A 25,239-nucleotide genomic window follows, 5' to 3' on the forward strand; every position below is an offset into this window, starting at 1 on the left:
GGACCTCACAGAGAGCATGATTTTATAGCCTATGATGTCTCATACCACAGAACATTATGCTACTCATTCTATGTACACATCTGCACTCCTGCGAAGTTACCCAATCCATTAATAACATATTGGTAAGAATAAAAAAGCAGATGAGGTTACACATAGGAAGGAACCATGAGTTCTGTACACTAGGGATATTACAAAACAAATCTCAAAACACTCTCATGTGCTTTGAACTATTCCCTCTCTGAGACTTCAAGAATAGAACTGGCTGTATTATACAAGATGGCATGCAAATAGGGCCTCGCTGTGCTGATGAAAAGCAGCCTAGTCTTACAGCTCTGTCGAGGAGCCCAGCCCTGGATACTCAGCTTTTCCCAAATGGTGATTGGCATTGAGCACAGAAGGTTCAACATGGAGCTGGCGCTGAGCTGGGTTTTGCTTCTTGCTACTTTAAAAGGTAATTCATGAAAAATAATAAATACCAAATGAGTAAGTGAGTGGCATTAGTGGGATAATCAATGGGCATTTGTGACAGCTTCTTGATCAGAATGTCTTTGTGTTTCCAGGTGTCCTGTGTGAGGAGCAACTGGTAGAGTCTGGGGGAGGCTTGGTGCAGCCTGGAGGGTCCCTGAGACTCTCCTGCGTGGCCTCGGGATTCACCTTCAGTAGCTATTACATGGCCTGGATCCGCCAGGCTCCAGGGAAGGGGCTGGAGTGGGTCACATGGATTAGCAATACTGGTGGTAGCACAGGCTACGCAGACTCCGTGAAGGGCCGATTCACCATCTCCAGGGACAACGGCAAGAACATGCTGTATCTGCAGATGAACAGCCTAAGAGCCGAGGACACCGCCTTGTATTACTGTGTGAGAGACACAGTGAGGGAACATCAGTGTGAGCCCAGACAAAAACCTCCGTGCAGGGGTTCTTAGGACCAGCAGGGGGCGCGCGGGACACGTGGAACTCAGAGTGTGTCCCAAGGGTACAAGTATTAAAGCATTTTGTTTCAGGCAGGCTTCATGACATTTAAAAAAGTAAGTATACAATTAGTAGAAAGGGCAGAGAAACAAAGAATTAAAATCTAAACTATGTAAAATGCCACATAAAAACCCAAATAATTCATTGTCCACTTAAAAATACCCCAAAAGCAATTAACATAATAAAATACTGTAATACAATTAGGAAATCCGTTATTCAGAGTGTGAATTTTGCATTTCCTATTCTTTGCATAGTAAAGAAAAAAATTAAGTGTTTCATATCATACATGAACAATTTAGAAAAATACATTGTATACTTGTAAGAATGGTTATAATACATGACTGTATTTATATGTATTTATGTATATATGTATGTATATATATGTATATATGTATATATATATGCCATAGTCCATAGGTTGGGTATGGTATACACATAGCCAGAATCTACTAAGGTAATAAGATAAAAACAAGAACTATCTGTCAGCTGTATGAAAACTAAAAGTGACATTCCCTTTAACCCACAGTGAAATATTACATCATGTTGTATGAAAAAAATTTAAATCTACACACTTGAGTGAGAAATTAATTCAATAAAATTGATGATACCGAGAATCAAGGCCTTTAAAGATTTAAATATTCGTGAATTTTTAGTTTGATTTCATAATTTTTAACTTTCAAAGTTTGTTTTGGGGCAAGATCACTGATAAAGTTCACATACTGATTATTTAATATATTTTATTTTTTCCATTAAAGATCATTAATAAATGCCTGAAATATGCAGTTATATTAAAGTTGTGATGACACTGGATCAAATCTTCATGCATTTTTAAACTACCACCTCAAGTGTTTCAGTGTAATAAATTTATTCAAACAAACAAATAAAATAAAACTCTAAATGGCACATATTGTAAATAAATCGAAAACAATTGTACATATTTGGGGAAGTGAAAGCAGTGGCCTTTTAAACCAAGGCCAGCTGAGTACACAACAATGACTGTCACCTGCACATGAAATCATCTGACAACTATTCCAGGTGAGAAGAGACAGTGAAAAGGATGCTGTGAGGACCCTAAGCTTAGTGCTGACCTTCACTGGCCTTGACTATGGGGCTGTGAAGCTGTGGGAGAGGGAGCAAGTTGACAAGTTGGAAGTCCACTGCCCCCTGAGATTTGCCACATCTGGCACTGAAGGGTAAATCTGATTTCCTCACATGTTAGATGGAGGCTTTACACACACATTTTTTGAAGTACAAAACTGATTGAACTGCATGAGAAACTGGAAGCTTCAACTCAAATAAGTTTGAGTGCTTATGTATTCAATGCTGCTCATTTATTATACTCGAATTTAAAACAGACAACAAAATTTGTTTATGGATATAGAGGCAATTACTAAAATCTGTAGAGATATGGACTATACAGTTATCTAGTATGATATCAAGAGGTCTCATTAAATGTGGTGCATTAAAAATAATGATTTCCATCATGAAATTCACAATGATTTACCATGCAATAATTTTTCCACATATACTCTTATCTGCCCATTGCAGAAAATGCCCATTGCACAGTCTTCTCCAAGTAGAATAAATCTCTAATTTTGTTTGTAATATTTGTTGTAACATTGAGGCCTTACATAGGTTTAATTTTGCAGTTATTTGGATTATCATAAAGGTTGTAATAAATTAAAGCACTCAATTATGATATTGAAATGTATGACATTTCAAAACTACTCAGACATTAGAAAAATTGTCAAATTCATTATAGCCTGTAATTTTACAAATTTCTATCAAGGTTATGTGGCACAGATAATAAAATTTAAACCACTGATTCATTATTCTGTCCTTCTGTCCTTGTTCTCAAACTACTGTGTGACTGAGTGACACGCATGGATTTTTATTTAGAGGGTGCACTGATGTTATAGGACTAAGTGCCCATTAAGGAAAATAAGGATCTTTCTGATCTTTAGTCATTTCAGATTTTAAAAAAGAAGGAAGGAAAAATAGAAAAGAAAGACAAAAATGCTCCTTTGGTCTTTTCTTTCTTGACAATCACCTCAAAAGATTGTTTCATGAAAAAAGTGTTTCTTATTTTTCTTTAAAAGCAGTTGAAAGTATAAAATTCTTCATCTCCAAATATCTATCAAATTTTTCTGTACCAGTACAGATATATAATAAACTACCTTCATCTATTTTTTCAACTCAATATATTCTATCTCCAACTTTGTTTCATGTATACAGACAAAGAGCACATTTAAAGGATGGTGGATGTTGTTTACTGTCAGGTTTAGAAATTTCTGCATATGATTCTTATCCCCGACACTGTGCTTTTATGTCTTTGTCTTACCTCTGAAGTCTCAGTTTATTTTTAAAGGAGAACACATTCTCCAGTCTGCAGGATCCCAATCATCACTTGAGTCAAATAAAATTCTGCTGTGGTCATCTGGCCCATGTCTCAGTGAAGGTCAGGGAATCTGGTAACAGTCTGGATGGAAGTTGGAGCCACAGTGAGGGGCGCTCAGTGTGAGCCCAGTCACAATCCTCACCTCTATATCGATCAGAACCCACAGATCCTGCTTCTGATAGCGTAGGGTTGTGCAGTTCTTTCTGAGGGACCTGAGCATCCCTCAGGGGGCTCAGGGTTCCCTGGAGCCAGCCCTTCCAGGTCCCAGCATAGGAGCAGCTTCATGGAGACTGTTGGTGCTGAAACCCTGGTCCTCCTCACTCCTCATCCTCCTGTGATCCGCTTCCCCTATGGAAATGTAGTAATGTTGGGCCCTGTGCGCCTCTCATTACATCTTCTTCATGCAAGTTATACTATGTAACATTTTATATCTATCAACCCGAATCATTGACAAACTTACTGAAATCTGCTAGATATCAGCAATGTCTCCAATTCAAATTTTAAAACGTCATTATTGATGAGTACATGCCGTTAAGCCTGCAACCAACAGTACATTGTTAGTGGCAATTTTTTCCTAAATCTCATATTTTGCCATCACTTTTCATTCTTGCATTCCCCACACCCTGACGTGGTCAAAGAGACTAGAGATTTCCCTATTCCGTTTGTGGATTTCCTTTCATTGGAAAATCCTCTTAAGCTTCAAATAAATCACAGTGTTTATATCTACATTCAACGTTTGGTTAAATAATATCAGGTTTTTGTTGCTTTATGCTGAACTGTAAGATTAGGGTAAAAATGGCAGGCAGAACACAGAATGATGATTATGCACTGACATTAGAGCCCTCAGCAAGAGGATGAGGTTGTGTGATTTCACAGCTGCTCTCAATAGTTTAGTATCTTTTAAAATTTACAAAATGAATTCTCCATCGGATTTATATCTTTAGATAATTAATTAAGAGTATTGAAAATTCACATTTGCATAAAATCATAGAAGCTGATGTGCCTACAAAATTCCTCATGGCAACAAACTTCCTAAAAGTTTACTAATTAAAAAGGATAATCAAAGAAATTTTACATAAACATGTATATTCTTTACCTTGAGAGAAATGAGTTTAATGTTCTTGTTGCTGCATGAGAATGCCTTGAAACAGCCTAATGAATGCAAACTTCCCCTGCTCTGTGACTCTGGTGACATATAACATCCAAACGTTTCACAGCAATTGCACTCTGAATATATACCTACAGCTTCCAGGGACTATGGGGTCATGAAATATACAATGAATAATTAGAAATAGTCATGAACTTCCTTTTATCATGATGAACACACAGATTAAGCACTGTTATAGTAGAATCAGAAATGGTTTAATACGCACACTTTCCCTAAATTGTACATGTAAACTCTGATCTTACTGTTTGTGGGTATAATTCAAGCAGAATGCCATTAACAAAGACTAACCAAATCTATAACACCTAATGCATTTCTGGAAAAAACAAACAGTGCAAAAACCTAATTTAGACATCTAAACTTACTGGAAAATCTCAGTGACTCAGTGATGCTGACATCATGCATAGATTTATAAACATAGTACAGAGGACAAGACCTGGTGTGGAGAAACAGCACAATAGAGTTCATTTCTAATGATAATGTGATTGAAAGTAGCAACAGGACAGTGTAGAATAAGAACTCAAAGGAAGGAAAACTTAGCAAGTAGGAAATTTCCCAGACCTGCCAAGTTATATATGACACAAGAGTTACTAAAGTGAACATTCAAGTCCTTTGGAGGGATCACGTGATAGTGAGAGCAGCATAAGCTGAGAGAAGCCAGATTCTGATTCACAGGAAAATATGAAACTGACTCAAATGGCATTTAGAGCCTGTCACTCAAATCACAGGGCCGGAGTGCAGGGACTTGAGAGACTGCAAGGGTCATTGATTGTCAATCTGTGATCTCCATTCTCATTTGTCAGGGTTTTCTCAAGTGTTAACAGCAAATATTTTGGAAGGGGGGGCATTTTCTTCACTAACCACATGTGTGGCACTTGTGTTTCCAAGAGAAATGTGGGCCTCAGTAACTTATATGGCAGTGTTCCCAGACCATGTCTGTCCATGGAGTCCATGGCTCACTCCTTGTATAGGGCACCTAATTTTTTTTTTTGTCTTTTTCCTTTTTATCGGTACCGGGGATCGAACTCACGACTGCCTGCCTGCAAGGCAGGCACTTATACCACTGAGCTAAATCCCCAGCCCCCCCTCCCTTTTTTTTTGTCTTTTACCTTTTTATCGCAGGGCACAGATCTTAAGATTTTTTTTTGTGCATGGATGCTTCCATCCTGCTTTGAAACCAAGCTGTGGCATTGCAGGCACAGGCAGGAAACACTGCTGGAGGGAGGACACTGCAGAGGCCCCCAGAGGGGCAACACTAGCACAAGGGTGGAGTGAGGACTGGCACAGAGAGGCACCTGAGCACCCACCCTTGCAGACCTGCATTGCCCCATTTGCCATAAACCCTGGTCTGAAGAGCCATCCCCTGAGAATGCCAATGTGGGAGCCAACAGGCTTGTGTTCTCACCCATATGGAGTCAGGTAACAGCTGTGTGGATGAGTCTTCCAGAACCTTGTCAAATTCTGACCTTGTGTTGTAGTGACATGAGGTCAAAGAGCATAACTGTGAGTAATGAGGTAGAAATGCTCTAGTGGGGTTTTTGTGCTTTGCTCAAGTTGCCACTCCATGCAATCAGCTCTATGGACTGGGAATGTGCACCCTAGGCCAGGCCCAACACTGCATTCTGGAAGCACTGAGCATGGTAAAGTTTATAAGTACAAACTGGATAGAGTCTTCTAAATCTGATGTGTAGTTCATTCCGATGCTATTTGTCTCAGACTTTTAAATTAATACAGGAGAGGTTTCAAACTCTGAGGCCTCTGTGATAGAATAAAATGCCTTTAATAAGAGATAAACCAGGATGTGGGACAGGATGGAAAGCTGCAATTTGAAACCATGGGGGAGAAATAAAAGGACATGAAGAGACTGAGATACCAAGACATTATCTCACAGGGGGTTCTCAGATCATCTTGAATGAAATCATTGTTGCCAAATTCTTTCACTACAGTCAAATCTGAGGATGGCACAGCCCTGTGTTAGTTTTTCATGCCAAGAGCCCTTTATATAGAAGAAGGCCATGCAAACAGGGACTCCCTCTGTTGATGAAACCCAGCCCAGCCCTGATCCTGCAGCTCTGTAGAGCAGCCCAGCCCTGGTTCCAGCTTTTCCTGCTCGTTGAACAGTAAGTACTAAGCACAGATGGCTCACCATAGAGCTGGCCCTGAGCTGGGTTTTTCTGTTTTCAATTTTCAAAGTTAAAATATTCAGAACAAATATGCCCAGGGCATCAGTCGAAATGTGTGCATTACACAATGGACCTCAGTAACAGTTTCCTGAGCTGGATGTCTCTGTGTTTGCAGGTGTCCAGGCTCAGGTGCAGCTGGTGGAATCTGGGGTAGGCATGGTGCAGCCTGGGGGGGGGCTGAGACTCTCCTGCGTGGCGTCAGGATTCACCTTCAGTTACTACTGGTTGAGCTGGATTCGGCAGGCTCCAGGGAAGGGGTTGGTGGATCTCAGAGATTAGGTACCATGATAGTAGCACAAACTACGCAGAATCCATGAAGGACGGATTCACCATATCCAGAGACAATGGCAAGAACATGCTGTATCTGCAGATAAACAGCCTGAGATCCGAATAGTCGACCGTGTATGACTGTGTGAGAGATACAGTGAGGGAAACCTCAGTGGGAGCCAGTCATAAACCTCCGAGCAGTGGTGCTTAGGACCAGTAGGCGGCGCTCGAGACACACAGCACAGAATCTACCACAAGAGGACATGTATTTCACCATTTTATTATTATAGGTTGGTGTTATGACATTTTAAAAAATGATACTATTGAGGCTGGGGATTTAGATCAGCGGCATAAAAGCCTGCCTTGAAAGCGCTCAGTCGTGAGTTCGATCCCTGGTGCTGAAAAAAACGCAAAATGATGCAATGGGATAATAGAAACAGAAGAGTAACAAATTCTAAAATCCATACTAGATAATATATCAACTAAAAGGCAGCATCATTGATTTGTTGTCTAAAGACCACAAACGACAATAAATCATGTTAACAAAACTGTGTAAAATAGTTTCTTATTTTCCATTTTGTCCTTTTTTTTGTTACCGGCTATTGAACTCAGGACCAAGTGCTTGCAAGGCAGACACTTATGCTACTGAGCTAAACTCTAGGCTTTATTGTTCATTATTAACACTGTGCATTTTGCATTTTATAACCTTTTCTCAAAGAGGAGAAAAATCTTTTTCAATATTTCAAAGTAGAACAAGGTAGTAAAATACAATATAAACTTGTAGAGATGTCTCTAAGTACCTCATCTTACGTGTCTCTCTCTTGTTCTTCTTGCTATGCCTCCCTGGACCAGCATGGTTTTCACTGGGCCATGGGAAGACTGAATTTGGCTTGTTCTCCTTCCAGGAGCTACATGGTTTGTGCCAGGTCATGGAAAGGAAAAATTGGCCTCTTTTTCTTCTTGTTTCTCCTCCCAGGTCCAGCATGGCTTCAAAAGTGTTCTGGCCTTTAATAAAATAGATCATTTAACAGAAGTGTGGTGACACCGAAGTGCATGAAACTCTTTCAAGTGAAACGTCACAAACAAAATTGCAGGAAACTATCTTTGTCTCGCAAGTGCATTAAAAAAAGATCAGCAAAGTTTTAAAACATGAAACAAATAGAAGAAATATATAATTGGTTAATTTTGTTAACAACTGTTATATTTATACATGACTGTGAATCATGTTTGATGATGCAGTATTAAAGTCATCATATTACAGTGATACATATTCACAATAGATAAAGATGCAAATGACCTATTTATATTCACAAAGGCTAAGCAAAGACAGAAAGTGTGGTATACCTACAAAATAGAAATAAACTCGAATTATTTTTAGGAAAATAGTTGAATCTTGAGACAATAAGAAAAAATTAATAATTCAAAGAAAGTTAAATATCATATGATCTGTCTAAAATAAGAGACACACATTAGAAACAATTTGAAGAACAAAATAAACTTGTTAAGGAACTGAAAAGTCTCCTCTGCAGAAAGGTGAAGAAATCTGGTGCCGAGGGAATGACAGAAGGAATATGTGACATGTAACCATTACCTACCACAAACATACAGTGATAAAAATTTATAAAGAATGTTGGATAAAAGTAGATGATAAATAAATGTGGAAAGGTTTTCAGGTGACATTGATGGACTAGAATATTGGGAAGAAAAGGAAGAGGCATCTGTGGCACAGAGTAAAAACAGGGTGTTTACAATCCAGTGTATGTAAATGCAGAAAATTAAGAAGCACACACCAGGATATAATGTAGAATAAATATTCAGGTAGGATGTTGAAGGTTTGGGATTGCTTCCCTTGATTGCTAACTGTTGAAAATATTTCATTTTTTGACCTTTTCTACTTTTGCCTCAGAAAAGCATCTCTTCATTTCAATTGCCCTTTTCTTATTTTGAGGGGATCTAATTTTTTGAGGTCTCTATTCATATATTCTTGATAGTAGTTAAATGTTAAACTGATAGATGGAAACATTTTTGCACTATGTGGGTGAAATAAATTAGAAAAGCGTAAATATTTCATGGTTCATTTTATACAAGAAAACTTTTATATAAATAGGTCAAAAAGCAAAATAAAGGAGAGATAATAAGAGCAAGAGTAAAGGGACCTAAGAAATGGAGGGATGTTAGAGAGAATCTGATGAATCAAGAAGTAAAGTATTTTAGGCACACAGATAAGTGTCTACAAGATACATATCCATTATATACTGTAAATGAAATTGATAAAAATTAACAAGAACTAAAAATTAAAAATTAAAGTAGAAAAAATGGAACAGAGGAAGATAATGATAAGGAAAATGAAGAATCTCATTAGCAGGCTCCACATGAAGGCTGATGCTGTTTCCTTTCAGAAAAGAGCAGAACACAGCGTAGTCACACATGGTCTCCCCACAGGAAGAGGGGTCTGCACTTGACAACGTGAGAGTCCAGTAGCTGGATGGGGATTCAGTCTGCTTACAGGCCAGGAGAGCAGAGCCCTAGACAGTGGGGGTGACATTCATGCAGCATCAGATCCTATATGGACAACACAGCTGCTCATGGCACTCAACATTTCACACGTTTACAAAGCAAGGGCCATCCATGTGAAAGGCATGATCCGTGCATATGGATAAAAATCAAATCTGATGTAGAGTTGAAAACACAAAAATGCTATTACTTGAGGTTTTTCATTTCTCTTTTTGTCTGTCTCTGTCTCTCTCTCTGTCTCTGTCTCTCTCTGTCTCTGTCTCTGTCTCTGTCCCTCCCTCTCTCTCTCTCTTTCTCTCTCTCTCTCTCTCTCTCTCTCTCTCTCTCTCTCTCTCTCTCTCTCTCTCTCTCTCTCTCTCTCTCTCTCTCTCTCTCTGTAGGGACCCTTGGTAGGAACCTGTTGTATATAAGCAATGTGGTAAAAGTACTTAATGAATAGTTTTTATCAGGTACATGAAATGAATTACACTGGTGAGAAAGCCTATATACTTAAGTTTTTTTGAAAATTTCTCATATATTAGTGACGAGCAAATGAAATGAAAAATTATATACCATCATTTCTTCACAAATTTTGCAGAAAATACACTCCTGGATGAAGAATCCTAGAATATATCCCTTCTATGTTTTTCAGTAAATCACTTGTAAATATCTCAACTAAATATCTGTAGTCTTTATTATAAAAGATATTGATATGTATATTTTATTTTTTGACATAATATATTTTTGATTAAGCCATTATCTTCTAACTTAATATGTAGTATCTTTAATTAAACAAGGGGAATTGAAATGTATTTCTCACTTCTAAGTAGGATTATTGTTTTCATAGTTTTGATTTTGATTTTTTTTTACTATTGGAAAGTATAGGTCATTAAAAAATAAATTTTTTTAATTGATGAGATTTCCCACCAGTTTTGGTTTTAATTTTTTTTTTGTATATATGCTTCATAGTCTTTGTAAAAAGTTTTTTCAATTTCAAGTTACAGTATGTGTGTATATGTATATGTATTTAGGAAAATGTGAAATGAGCTTTTTAAAAGTTGAATTGTTTTCACACTACATGGATTTGCAAATGTTTAGCTTTTCATATCATCACAGTGCAGCTTAATATATCCCAACATAATTATATCAAGTATAAAATTTCATGTAGTTTGCTTTCATGTCACTGTCAGTATTGGAATTTACATAAAATTTTGTTTTCTTTCCATCCGCATTTGACTTTTCATTTATATATTGCTATGACTTCAAATTTCTGATAATTTTACCATGACTTGTACAAAAAACTCATACTCCTGTTTTTGATTGTGCAACATCAAATGGACTATGACTTGTCTGCAAAAGGATATCATGATTTGTAATAATGTATCAGCACTTACTAGAGAAGTTTAATGTGGGGCATACATAAAAATGTGCAATATTGGCTTAAAAGACTGCCCACCAATCAAATGTGCAAGAGTGCAAAAGGAGTACTTTGCACTGCATATCAAAAAACTCCAGTTGAAGGCCTGGCGCCCATTGTAGTACCCTGCGGGAGGCCATATCACAAGATCAAAGGGTCTGTTCCAAAAAGTTGAATGGTGTGAACTGGAGGCTGAGGGGTCTGCTCAGGGAGACTAAAGAGTCTGTGCTAGAAACTTGGAGATGGCTTCCAAGGTGACAGTGAATACTGGAGGTCCTTCAAACAAACAGATAAACAAAAAAACTCTTCATTTTTTAAAATAACATTCTGGCAACATTCGACCATAGAGTAGGTCTTCCACACCCAGAATTTTGCTGGAACAATTTAGTTGAACATGTAGTACTCAAGATGTCACAATTAACTGTCACAATCCACCCCTTGATATTTTACAGACACATTTCTCTAAACCATACTCCGGATACAGAAATAAGCTCAGAAATACACCTAATTTTTTGACTGTCCAGAATACAAATGAAAACAAACTTGTTTCCTTCCCAGAACAGAAGGGAAGTTTTCTTTGGTGATGCTAACATTTCACAACTTGAACACTATAACATGCGTTTAATAAGACTTAACCAATGTTAAGTTTATTAACACTACATTACATTGGAAGCATATTAGGAGAAAGAATTACAGTTACAATCCTTGTTTCTGTAGCTGATCACAGCACCATAGCTCTCATTTAGATCTTATTTGTACTACCCATTTGGTAATTCCTTGACCCTCAGCAAGCCCCTCTGCAGATGTTGGTTCTTTTCTTGGTGCAGTGACTTATACCTTCATTCTTGAAGGTTCTAGACCATTTTGACATTCTGTCTGGATTGGATTATTACAGTGTTCCCTCGGCAATCTGGTCCATCAGCCCTCTCAACAGTGAAATGCCCTTTCCTGCTTGATTTCTTAGAGTCATAAGAAGATCAAAATGACTATTCAGTGGTACCCTTGTACTTCCAGGACTCCCCATACCTAGAGTTAATATTTCTTTCTAACCCAGCAGAGCATGAGGTCATTAGAATAAGATGCAAAATTTTGCTGGTAGATCATCTCAGTGACGGTGAGTGGTGCCACTGTTACTTCCACCCTTTTGTTCCTGAACCCATGATTGTTAGCTATGGGAAATACACCCTATAGTGGAGGCTGATTCAAAGCATGTACAATTTTTAGGAGAACCTTTCCCAGTTCCTGCAAGCTATTGCCACCTAACTGATGCTGCAAGTGTGTCTTCAAAAGACCATTCCAACTTTCTATCAAATCATCTGCTTCTTTGTGTTGAATACAGTAATCCCAGTGAATTCCATGAGTATGAGCCCTCTCTTCACTTTATTGGCTATCAAATGTGTTTCTTGGTGTGAGTTACAATGCTGTGTGGAATTTGATGATAGTTGGTAAGGCATCATGTCAATCTATGAATAGGAGTATTGGTAGAAACACTGCAAGCAGAAAAAGCAAATCCAATTTAAGTATGACAGTAAGCACAAAGCATACCTTTTCATGATGAGAGCACAGTTCAATCTGATCAACCTGCCACTCAGTCAAAGGCTGATCATCCCAAAAGATGGTGCCATATTTGAGAATCCTTGGGTGTGCAAAGCTACCGTGATAAAATCAGCATGGTACTGGCAAATAGATAGACCTGAGTATCATGGGAACAAACTAAAGGTTCTCCTAAAAATTGTACATGCTTTGAATCAGCCTCCACTATAGGGTTTATTTCCCATAGCTAACATTCACGAGTTCAGGAATAAAAGGTTGGAAGTAACTGTGGCACCACTCACCGTTACTGAGATGATCTACCAGCAAAATTTTGCATCTTATTCTAATGACCTCATGCTATTCTGGGTTAGAAAGAAATATTAATTTTAGGTATGGGGAGTCCTGGAAGTACAAGGATACCACTGAATAGTCATTTTGATCTCCTTAGATGCCCATCTTATCTTTGAGAAAGGGGCCAAACATATTCAGTGGAAGAGATTGACTCTATTAAATGGTGCTGGAAGATTAAATTTCCACATACTGAAGAGTAAAACTAGACACTATTTATCACCATGCACTAAACTAAAGTCAAAATGGATCAAAGATCTAAATATTGAAATGGAAACACTAAATCTAATGGAAGAAATGATAGATAGAAATCTTGAAGATATAGGGGCAGGCAGAGAGTTCATGAACTAAAAGCATAATGCACAGGAAACATTTCCCAGAATCAACAGCTGGGATCTCATCATTAAAATGATTTTGCACATCAAAAGAAATCAATAGTGCAAAGAAAATCCAAAGAATCACACACACACACACACACACACACACACACACACACACACGCACACACACACGCACACACACACACACACACACACACACACACACACACACAAAGAATCGCAACTGTTCCTCAAAGGATTTATATCTAGAACATATAAAGAACTGAAAAATTCAGGCTCCCCAAATCCAAAAATGGGCACATGAGATGAACACTCACTGCTCAGATGAAATATGAATGGCAAAAAAATACATGAGCAAATGTTTAATGTCTCTGATGACTGAAGAAATGCAAATTAACAACAGTGAAATTCTGTCTCACTCCAGAAAGAATGGCTGTCATCAAGAAATCAAGAATAACAAATGCCAGTGGTGTGGTAGGGAAAAAGGAGCTCTTTTCCATTTTTGGTAGGAATGTAGATTGGTACAACCACTGTGGAAATCAGTGTGCAGATTCTTCAAAAAGCACGGATTGTAGATTCCATTCAATCCAGTTATTCCCCTTCTGGGTATTTTCTCAGAAGAATTGAAATCATCACGCTACAGTGATATATGTGCATCAACATTTAAAGGAGCGCAATTTGTAATAGCTAAATATTGCAACCAACCCAAATGCTCATCAAACATGGAACAGATCAAAAAGACATTGTATTTTTTTCTTTTATTTTCTTTTGGTCCTGGGGATTGAATTTACCATCTCACAATTGCCAGGCAGGTGCTTACACCACTGAGATAAATCCCCAGCCCGAGACAATGGAGTATTAGCTACAAAGAAGGATAAACTTAAGGCTTTTATAGATAAATTGATGCAACTTGAGTCCATATTCATGAGTGGAGCAAATCAGACTTAGACGTATGAATATAGTGTTCTCACCCTAGTGTTTAAAAAAGCTGAAAGAGTAAATCAGGCCCAAAATATACAATACATATTGTGAAAATGAAAGGGAAAACAAATGTTTGAAAGGAAAGAACAACTGGAATGGGAAAAGGAGAAAAGAAAGAAGGGAAAAGCTGTGTGTGTGTGTGTGTGTGTGTGTGTGTGTGTGTGTGTGTGTATCTGTGTATATAAACATTACTACACTACTGATCTGTTAAAAAGGAACAGTTTTTTGTTTTCATTGTTAGATTGTGTGAATCATCTTTTTAATGCTAAATCCTGTGTTCTGAACAACTACTTTGAAGATAACAATATGCAATATATTAACTAATGTCTGTCCAAAATTAAAGAAATCAACAGCTTTCCTGTACATGCCTAATAAAGTTATTGACTGAGTCATTGTTGGAGCCACACCTTTTGTAATACCATGCAAAAAATTAAATAGCAATCAATACAATGCAGGAAGTAAAAGATCTACACATTTATAATAAGTACCTTCAAAAAGGCAATCAAAGAAGATATCAGGAAATGGAAAGATACACCTTGCTTAGGTAGAAGAACCAGCCTAGTGAAAATGACCATACTCACAAAGTTGCTATACAGATTTTACCCAATTTCAATCAAAGTACCATTAGCATTTCTCACAGAACTAGAGAAAACATTCATAAAATTAATTTAGAAACAGGCCTAGAATAGCAAAAACAATTCTCAACATTAAAGGTAAGGTAGCAGGCATTGCAATCCCTGACTTGGAATCCTACTACAAACTTCTATGATAAAGTCAGCATGGTATGGGCAAAAATGTCAAAATAAGTGGAACAGATTAGAAGATGCATAAACTATTCCACATACACTCAACAAATGTTACCTTTGACAAAGGCGCCAAATTTGTTCACAAGAAGAAAGTATCTAATAAATAGTGCTTGAAACATTGATTTTATACATATCAAAGATTAAAATTAGTGTGCGGCTATTTCCACACACTAATCTAATTAAGAAGGATCAACAATCTAAATATTAGAAAGGAAATATTAAATATACTGGAAAAGAATGTAGGTAGAAATCCAGAAGACATAGATGTAGGTAGAGTGTTCAAAAACAAAATCCAGATTGCATGGGAAATACTTCAAAGAACCAACAACTGTGATATCATCTTATTACAAAGCTTTGGTGCATCAAAAGAAATCAGCAATAGTGTGAAAAGGAAACTAACACATTGAGAAAAAAATTTAGTGAGTTGTCCTTTAGGCAATGAATTTATATCCAGAAGATATAAAGAATTGAAAAAATCAAACCCCTTGCCTTGGTTATTTTTGTCTCCTTGCTGGGACAAAACACCCAACACCCACAATGGATGAAGAACAGATTTATTTCTTACAGGTTGGAGGTTTCAGTCCACATTCAGCTGGCTCCAACGTAACATGACATGGTGGGGCATCCATTCATGGCCAGCTGCAAACAGTAAGCATGAATGGGCAAGAGAGAGAGAGACACACTTTCTTCTGGCTGATACATTGTATCCTGGCTCCACCTCAGGGTGGGTGAAACACTCATACCATCCGATCACAAAGGCTAGATTTGGTCCAGTCCATAAATGCGTGAGACTTGGGGGCCACTGACATAAACCATGGCACCCCCCTAATTCAAAGACCAACCTAAAAATGAGCATCTGCAATGGATACATAATTCTAAGATGAGGACATAAAAATGGCAAAAATATATATGACAAATGTTCAACATCATTATAATATGAGAGACAAAACAAATGTGATAATCAAGAAATCAACCAATAACAAATGTTGGAGCAGCTGTGGCAAAAAAAGGAATTCTTTTCCACCTTTTGTGAGAGTGCAGACTGGTGAAACCTGTGGAAAGCACTATGGAGATTCCTCAAAAAACCTAGGATTAGAGGTGTCAGTCAACTGAGCTGTTCCCTCTTGGATGTCTCTGCAGAATAAATGAAAACATCATATTATGGTTAAAACATAAACCCATGTTTACAGTACTATTTGTAATAACTTAATCTTGGAGACAACTCAAATGCCAATTACCCAAAGCGTGAAAATGTGAGGGTGTGTGCGAGGGGAATGAGTTGATGAGCTGGAAGTCCACTGTCACTTGAGATTTTCCATGTCTGGTGTTGTATAGTCAATGATGATTTCCTCAAGTGTTCATATGAAGGTTTTGTATGCAAATTGTTTCAACTACAAAACTGATCGAACTTCATAAGAAATTAGAAGCTTCAACTGAAACATAGTTGAGTATTCACATAGCATAGTTGATGCTAGTTTTTCAAATTATTTTAAATTTAAGATAGGGAACAAAAATGATGTGTGAGCAAGGAGGGGCTGTTACTAAATTCAGCAGACAAATGGACTATACAGTTACTTGGTAAATCTCAGTCTAGTACTGTGTGAAGATTTATTGGACCAAATAGGTGAGATATCCTTACTACACCTGAGTTTATAATTTCATAGGATTATTGTGTTTCTTGCTGTGTACCCACCCAAGTGAAACAGTGACCAAAGCCATTAATTGTGTATATACATATCTGAGAAAACTAGTGTTTTTCACAACATATAGTGACAAATTATATCCTTATTGTTATTATGACTGTTGGAAAATCATTTCCAATAACATTCTGTATCTTCCCTATTTGAGGCTTCCACAACACAGGAGTCTCTGTAGCAAGGGGACCAGCCCATCCTGGACCCTGCAGCTTTGTAGATGAGCCCAGCCCTGGATTACAGGTGAATGTGCTGCAGGATCAGGCTTGAATACATATGATGCCATGGAGTTTTCCATGAGCTGGCTTTTCCTTCTCATTTTATAAGGTAGTACATGGAGAACAAGCAATACTGAATGTGTGCGTGGACATGATTGGGAGAAACAGTTAATCTGTGTGACAGCTTTCTGAAGAGGGTGTCTGTGTTTGCAGGTGTCCAGTGTGAAGAGCAGCTGGTGAGGTCCAGGAGGGCAGGCTTGGTGCAGCCTGGGGCATCCCTGAGACTTTCCTGTGAAGCCCCTGGATTCACCTTCAGTGATTACTGTATCATCTCAATCCACTAGTTTCAGGGAAGGGGCTACAGTGGGGGTCAAGCATTAATAATTGTGGTAGCACATACTATCCTGAATCTGTGAAGGGCTGATTCACTATCTCCAGAGATAATGCTGAGGACACTCTGTATCTACAAATGAACAGCCTGAGATCTGGGGACACAGCCATATGTTACTATGCCAGAGACACAATGAGAGGACATCAGTGTGAACCCAGACACAAAGCTTCCTGTAGGACCAGCAGGCAGCACTCAGGTCACAAAGAGAACACAGAATCTATATGAAGTGAAGATTTAGAAGGTGAAAGATGGTTTTCATTATGATCAAAAACTTCTCTATGTGATACATACCCCTGGATATTCCAATTTCATGTGTCTGTCTTTACCTCAGAAATCTCTCAGACATGATTGTTTGCCAAGAATGTATTCTTCTTTATAGCTTAGTAGTAGCCCATGATGTATAAATACTATATTTTATTTATCCAGTAATATGTTTATGATATATTGGCTGCTTCCAGGATTTAGCTGTTACTAATTGTGCTCCTGTATACATTGCTATGCATATAATGCTGTAGTGTGATGTTTGGGCTCTTTGGCAAAGATCAAGAAGCAGAATAGGTAGGTAATATGAAATTTTAATTTTAGTTTTTGAAGAATATCTACATTGATTAAAAATGTTTGTGCTAGTTTACACCCCCAGGAGCAAGGTTCATAGGAAGTTAACGTGAAGCCACATGAGGATGGTCACAAGCTGCCGGGTGATGGGATGTGGGAAGGAAGCAGGAAGTGAGAGATAGCAGAGCAGCCTCAGGACACACGGAGGATGACACATGTACTCCTTGCTTCTGGTATGTGTAGCTGTGCAAGTGTTCGTGTGTGTTAATACTTCTTAGGGGCACACGTTATATATGGGCAGTTGATGCCTTATATCTGGTGAAGATTTACAGATAAACAACAGGTGAAAACAGAAGAAGAGAGAGATAACAACAGTCAACAATGAGAGAGCCACTAACAGGCACCAACACAATCACTGTTTGGTTTCCTCTCAGCAAGCAGCAGAATGCAGCAAAGTCACACAAATTCTCACCACAGGAAGAAGGAACATGAACCTCGGGAGATGCATTCCTGTGTCCAGGAGCTGGATCAGGAAGCAATTTGTTCACAACTTAGAAGAGCATAGGGTCAGATGGTGGGCATAACCTTATAAGACATGGAATCCTATGGAGATAATACAACAGTTTATGACACTTTTATTGTTTTGCATGATTACAAAGTAAGCAATATCAATAAAAATCCATGATTTGGGTACATGGACAAAAGGTAATGATGCTCAATCGATACATACAGAACAAGACAATCATATAACTATCATAATTGTTTTTCACTACTACCATTGTTACTAAACTTCCTCAGGACACTCACAGCTGCTATGTGCCATGCCATTTCTGAATATCCAATCCCAGAGCTGTCCATAGAGCAGGAGACCATGCAAATAGGGCCTCTCTGTGCTGATGAAAACAAGCCCAACCATCGCCCTGCAGCTCTGCAGAGGACCCCAGCACTGGTGCCCAACTGTTTCCAGTTGGTGATCAGGACTGAGCACAGACGGCTCACCATGGAGTTCACAGTGTGCTGGGTTTTCCTTCTTGCTGTTTTCAAAGGTAATTCATGAAAAACAAGAAATACTGAGTGTGTGTCTCATGCGTGGGATAAACAGTGGACCTGTGTAACAGTTTCTGAGCAGGATGTCTTGTGTTTTCAGGAGTCCAAGCTGAGAAGCAGCTGGTGGAGTCTGGTGGAGGCTTGGTGCAGCCTGGGGGGTCCCTGAGACTCTCCTGCATGGCCTCGATAGCTACAGGATGAGCTGGATTCCCCAGTCTCCAGGAAAAGGGCTGGAGTGGATCGCATACATCAATGGTGATAGTAGTAATATAAACTACGCAGCCTTGGTGAAAGGCCGATTCCCCATCTCCAGGGACAATGGCAGGAACACACTGTATCTGCAGATGAGGAGCCTGAGAACCGAGGGCACGACCATGTATTACTGTATGAGAGACACAGTGAAAAAGTTCCATGTAAGCCTGGAAATTAACCTCTCTGCTGTGGCGCTTACGACCAGCAGGTGGTGATGGGGATCCATGGAGCAGAGACCAGGGCCCCAGCAGGTGCAGAGCAGGAAGCTGGAGATTGAGGGTTTCCTTTGACCTCTGGGGTTTCCTGTCTGAACATCATATAATGGGAAGAGACCCAAAATACGTTTGCTTTAGATGACTTATGAAATATTCAAGATACAAGTAAAACTTTATATATATGTATATTTATTTATTTTTTGTTTCATACAAATTATCTTTTGAATGTCAAATCACTATTATCTAAAAATGAAATTGTTATTTTTGTCATAATGAGGAGCAATTGTCTGTTGCAGGAGTAAATGTTTCAGATTAGGAAATTAAATTATTTCTGTCCCTCTGCACATGATCTGAGACCTTGCAGCTTTCTCCTCTCCTTGGCCACTCCAGGAGACCTGGTCCCCAAGCTCAGCCCCAGCACCATGAGGAGCCCTGTGCTCAGGGGAGGAGGAAGAGGGGCAGCTGGACTGGGCTAAAGAGTCTGACTGGGGGAAGAGAAAGTTGAACACTGCAAAATGGACTAGTAGCCTCTCCAGAAAGACACTCAGGGAAAGATATTACCAGAAACTTATCCCACTTGTTGGAAATGAATTCCCCTAAATATAACCAATTACTCATTCTTCAAGTATGCCCATAAATTGTTAATGTTGTCTGTATGAGATATACATTGAAGGAAGTGCCCTGCTGCTCAGAGAGGAGGACAGTTCAAGCAAAAATGAGGGAAACATCCCAAGTTTCCTTGTGGGACAAACAGGATAGATCTCACCACGAGAACATGAGAGTCCCCATAGACAGGCACAGCAGTGTGGTGAGCATGGATTAGTTAGTGGAGCTCCAGGACCAGGTCCATCGGGAGCAGAACTCTGAAGCTGCAGACAACAGGGGAGACAGAGGAGAGGACAGAGGAGCCCTGTGCAGCTTCCTCCTCCATCACCTGCCAGACCCCGCTCAGGGAGCCCAGACCTTCAGGCTCAATTCACTTTCTCTCTCTCCTTGGTGTTCTTTGCATGACATGTCTCCTGATGGGGTTTTTGGGACATCTGGGTAAATCCATGAGGGACAGCAAGAATCGCACAGTGGACTCACACATTGATGCAGGGAGAAGGCCACAAACTTGGGGAGACTCAGAGATGGCTCTGTGTCCATGCCTGAGCTGGGTCCTGAGGTCCAAAGGGGAAGGATCAGCATCTGAAGCCCATCAGGACATCACTGTGCCCTTCTTGGGGACAAGGTATCTGAAGAACTCAGATGTCCCTCGTGGAAATAAACCAGTTCACCAGATACCTGATTTCCAGACAACCATGTGATCATTCATCACATCACCAGCATCAGAAGGGAATGCTTTTGCCTGCCCATCTGTCCCTTCTGGGAATCCATTATATAGGTGGAGCTTCTGAGAATCCTGAGTGGACACACAGCCTCTGGACTCTGTCCTCTGGTGCATTCTTCTGCTACCAATCCTAGTGGTATCTGCAGCACAGGGTCCTGATTTCTAGGCATGGGCATATGCTGCAAGTGAATCCCTGGGCTCAGCCAGGGTGTGGGGACTCATAGACTCCATCTCTTGCGGGTATGCTGGATGCTACACTGACCAGACCCATCTCCAGGATGCACAATTAGAGTTGCACTAGGATTACGCTTGGCCTCCTCAGAACGCATGAGGGAAAGAACTGGAGATCCTTCCGTGGGATTGAGTATTTTTTTTTTTCTGTAGCAAGGTGACTGTCAGTCAGAGGGGTGCAGTTCTTATTTATTTTTGGTGCATTGAAATGCTTTCCAGTAAGATGCAGCAAGGACCCTCATGATTCTTTGCTACTGAGTTCCACAGAAAATGCTTTACGCATTACCTAAGGTATCACGAATTCATATGTGAGTGGAGAGGATACACTGTTGGTTTTTCCCAATATGTCTGATGCTAAGACAGAGGGAAAATTCAGTAGCAGGTTCTGTGCTTACCTGTGAGTTTAATGTACAGCATTGTTCTCTACTATGCAGGAAGCTGAGAGCTGTAGGTGTCCTCACAGAAATGCACCTTGCTACAGAAAAAATGCATCACTAAAACTACAATGTATTTCAATAGGGTACAGATTACACTACCTAGTGTAAATATCTACTGTGAGGTAGAAAAATATGCATGGAACTTTGAGTCGAAAATAAATGTATCTTAACATAAACCCATGAAGACACATTATTATGAGTACATTTCACATGCACAAGGATAAATACAATGAGTGTCTAATAGTCCATAAAATTCATAAAAACTTCTGTGTCTTAGGCAATATTTGCCCAATTGAATGAGATGACAGCATTTATCAGAGTGCCTTAAAACCCTGGAATATATGAATGATGGTAAGAACAAATACAGAATGGAGAATGACAATTGATTTGAAGCAGGACCCTAAAACGCATGTGTACATATGCCCATAGAATATGAACTGATGTTTTGTGTTATGCACATAACTCCTATGCTCATTTCTTGTATGTGCCTCACACCCATTATCCCTGGGACCTGTGTTCTAGTTTTCATATCTGCAAAGTCATCCTTCATCTGTAAACATACACAACTCCATTAGCGGGAAAACAAGGACAGATATACATGTAGAGGCTTACACGTACCTAGAATTTCTCCTAAACAGTTGATGAGAAATGATTATATTACATGTGATGAAATTAACAGCTACTTTGAAGAAAAACATATTATGATATCCATTGCTTATTCCATATCATCATGCTGTGAAATCTAGTAATGCTTCTATTCTTTGTTCAGAGTGGTTTTAGTCTGTTTAGTATTATTTAATTTCAACATACATGAAGGTATGGACAGCTATTTTGAAGAGAACAGAGACTTTATGTCAGCCATTGTTAATTTTCATATTGTCTGGATTTGAAGGCCTGTAATGCCTTTTTTCTCCGTTCTGATCAGTTTTATACTATGTTGTTTTGTATGAATTCATTGTGTGTAAAGATATAGACAACCATTTAGAAGAAAACAAGAGACATGGAAGCCACTGTAGATCCCCTATTGTCTTGCTTTGAATTCTGTGTCACTTACATTGCTTTCTTCTGATCTGCTTTGTTCTGTTTCATTAGGTTTAGTTTTACCCTTTAAAAAAAAAACCCAACGGAACAAAAACATACACAACTCCCTGACTAGCTCTTCCATTGTATATTCTGTATGGAGTAGGAGGATTGGGCCTAGAGCAATAGACCCCAGGGACCTTGGACTTTTTTGAGGGCTCAGTCCACTCTTTCACTTAGTGGCAGTTTCAAAAAATGTGTGCATCCTCTGTTTCCTTGTGACCTTCATGTACAAGATAACTCCCCACATGCAAATACTTCAGGAGCTAACGGATAAACTCATATTTCATTCTGGCTTAATTTCTTGTGTATCTCAATGTTTAAGATGTTCTCAGAGATTTGTAAACCTGGTCTTCAAGAAACTAGAACAATGTAGGTTCCTTCTCTTTTGGTGCTGGCTCCCAGGTGTTGTGGAAATGCTGCATCTGATCTCAGGACTCACTGTGTTCTCTACCATCCTGTCTCAACTACTGCTGCAAGAGACCTGATCTGGTTCAGCAAAGGACTCACAGTCAGTCTTCATCTGACTTGCCATTCTCTGGTTTCTTTCACTCTGCTATGCTGTCTCTGGAGCTGGATACTTCAACCACCATGAAGGAAACTGAGTGAATGTGTCAGGATGATTAAGAGCGGAAGCACAACTTGTAATTCATCCCTGAAAGTCAGTATATTTAAAGACAGCCAAGAACCAGTTCTCTGAGCAACTGTCCTCAGTATCCATGGAAAACACCATGCAGTATTGTGTAAGACAGTTTCTAAGCCGAGGCAACTGGTAACCCAGACACAAAGCTATGTACAGAGTATCGCGGACAAGTAGGGGGCGCTCAGAACAAAGAAGAGGGGAGTGTTTGAGAGCAGGAGAGGACTCATAGGAGCGTTAGGGAATGCTCTGACTAGTGAAAAAACGGGATCTGCAGAGAACCGGAGTGGCCCCAGAGGAGGTACATAGAAGGAAGCTAAGGACTGAGGCCTTCCAGAGGTGCAGAGAAGGAAGCTAAGGACTGAGTGCTTCCTTTTAGTGAATGAATGTCTCCTCTGTGTGAGCATCACACACACTGTGGAGAATGAATGTTGCATCCTTGCTACCTCACATATGAATTCTTCAGAGCCCAAGCAATGACAGGGACTTGGTGGTGACAGATTACATTTACACCTACACTGTTGTCATTTCCTTCACCTGAATTCCTGTGTACAGCAATAAGAACGTGCATATACTGAAAAGAAGACCAAGAATCTTACGAATTTAGTTGCTGTGGAATATACGATAGTCATCACCATCATCATCATGGAAAATTAGAGTGCTAATTTTATCACTAAGAGAATAAGACAGGCTCATGCAGTAATAAATGTTTCAGGTGAGGAAGAATCTAAAATAAAGAAGGAGACTTAGGAAACACAACAGGAGAATTTAGGAGTACTGCTCCATAGCATATCTTGACAATGGGCATAAACTGTAAGTATTATCATGTTGGTAGTATGTGTCAAAATACATCTCATTTATCCATCATTAAATTTAATACATATATTTGTAAAAGTTACCTTACAGTGGAAAGCTTAATGCAGAGGTAAAAAAATGAGACACCAGATTCTTGAACATATGCTTGACAAAGATACTGCTTATCTATTCTTTTATGAGTCTAATGCAACACAGAAAATCCTGTCAGGTTCTCTGAGTAGAAGACCTTTGAAAAACATCATGAAGCATGGCCACTCTGTCTTGGAACTGCTCCACCATCAGTTGAGAACTGAAGTTTTATAAAAGATTGCTCACATCTCTTAGGTCATTATACTCCTCATTCTATGTACATACCTGCAAACATAGTAAATCATCAAATCCCTTAATTACATATATGTAAGAATTAAAAAAATGATGTTATGTGTTTATCATTACACAGACATAGGAATAAACCAAATGGTCTATATATTAGGGATATCCCAAACACTTTTCACAGTACTCTTCCCTTTCTGAGGCTTCCTCAATAGAACTGGCTATATAGGAGGAGGACATGCAAATAGGGCCTCCCTGTGCTGATGAAAGCCAGCCCAGCCCTCACCCTGCAGCTCTGCAGAGGAGTGCAGCCCTCTGATGATCAGGACTGAGCACAGGCGGCTCACCATGGAGTTTGCAATGATCTGGATTTTCCTCCTTTTCATTTTAAAAGGTAATTGATGAAAAACAAGTGATAGTGAGTGTGTTAATAGACATGAGTATGATAAATAGAGGACATTTGTAATATTTTTCTGAACAAAGTATCCTTGTGTTTGTAGGTGTCTTGTGTGAGGAGCAGCTGGTAGAGTCCGGGGGAGGCTTGGTGCAGCCCGGGGGGTCCCTGAGACTCTCGTGCGTGGCCTCGGGATTCACCTTCAGTGATTACTACATGAGCTGGATCCGCCAGTCTCCAGGGAAGGGGCTGGAGTGGATTGCAGGCATCAATGATGATAGTAGTGATACACAATATGCAAACTCGGTGAAGGGTCGATTCACCATCTCCAGGGACAACGGCAAGAACACGCTGTATCTGCAGATGAGCGGCCTGAGACCCGAGGACACGGCTGTGTATTACTGTGCTGGACACAGTGAGAAAGTGTTACTGTGAGCCCAGACACAAACCTCCCTGCAGGGGCGCTCACGACCAGCAGGGGGCGATGGAGATGCACTGAGTGAGACTTGGCTAGGGCCCTGGAAGCTGGAGCAGAGCAGGAAGCAGGTAACTGAAGGTTTCCTGAAGGCCTCTGGGGTTTCCTCTCTGTCTTCACATCACAAGAAGAGACCGGAGTTACACAAGCTGCAGATGACTTAGAGGGTAGTTAAGATACAAGCGCAGCTTTCGTTATTTACACATATTATTTTCTTGGTCTCTTAGGGCAATACAACCCAAAATACAT

General features: G+C 39.5%; 1 pseudogene and 2 gene segments (V, D, J or C); all 3 read left to right on the plus strand.

The window, feature by feature from the left end:
- Nucleotides 1-342: 342 nt before the first annotated feature.
- On the plus strand, nt 343-925 carry LOC100713071 (immunoglobulin heavy variable 3-23-like). The segment is given in 2 exon segments: nt 343-451; nt 561-925. Coding segments are annotated over 2 exon segments (444 nt in total).
- A 17,836-nt stretch (nt 926-18,761) lies between these two features.
- On the plus strand, nt 18,762-19,275 carry LOC134477207 (immunoglobulin heavy variable 3-48-like; annotated as a pseudogene).
- A 5,097-nt stretch (nt 19,276-24,372) lies between these two features.
- LOC134477208 (immunoglobulin heavy variable 3-11-like) lies at nt 24,373-24,950 on the plus strand. The segment is given in 2 exon segments: nt 24,373-24,515; nt 24,622-24,950. Coding segments are annotated over 2 exon segments (405 nt in total).
- The last annotated feature ends 289 nt before the right edge of the window (nt 24,951-25,239 follow it).

This window comes from Cavia porcellus, unplaced genomic scaffold, assembly GCF_034190915.1.
Source record: "Cavia porcellus strain 051 isolate PalLab524CR breed Dunkin Hartley unplaced genomic scaffold, mCavPor4.1 scaffold_8, whole genome shotgun sequence".
In the NCBI taxonomy this organism is placed as follows: Eukaryota; Metazoa; Chordata; class Mammalia; order Rodentia; family Caviidae; genus Cavia; species Cavia porcellus.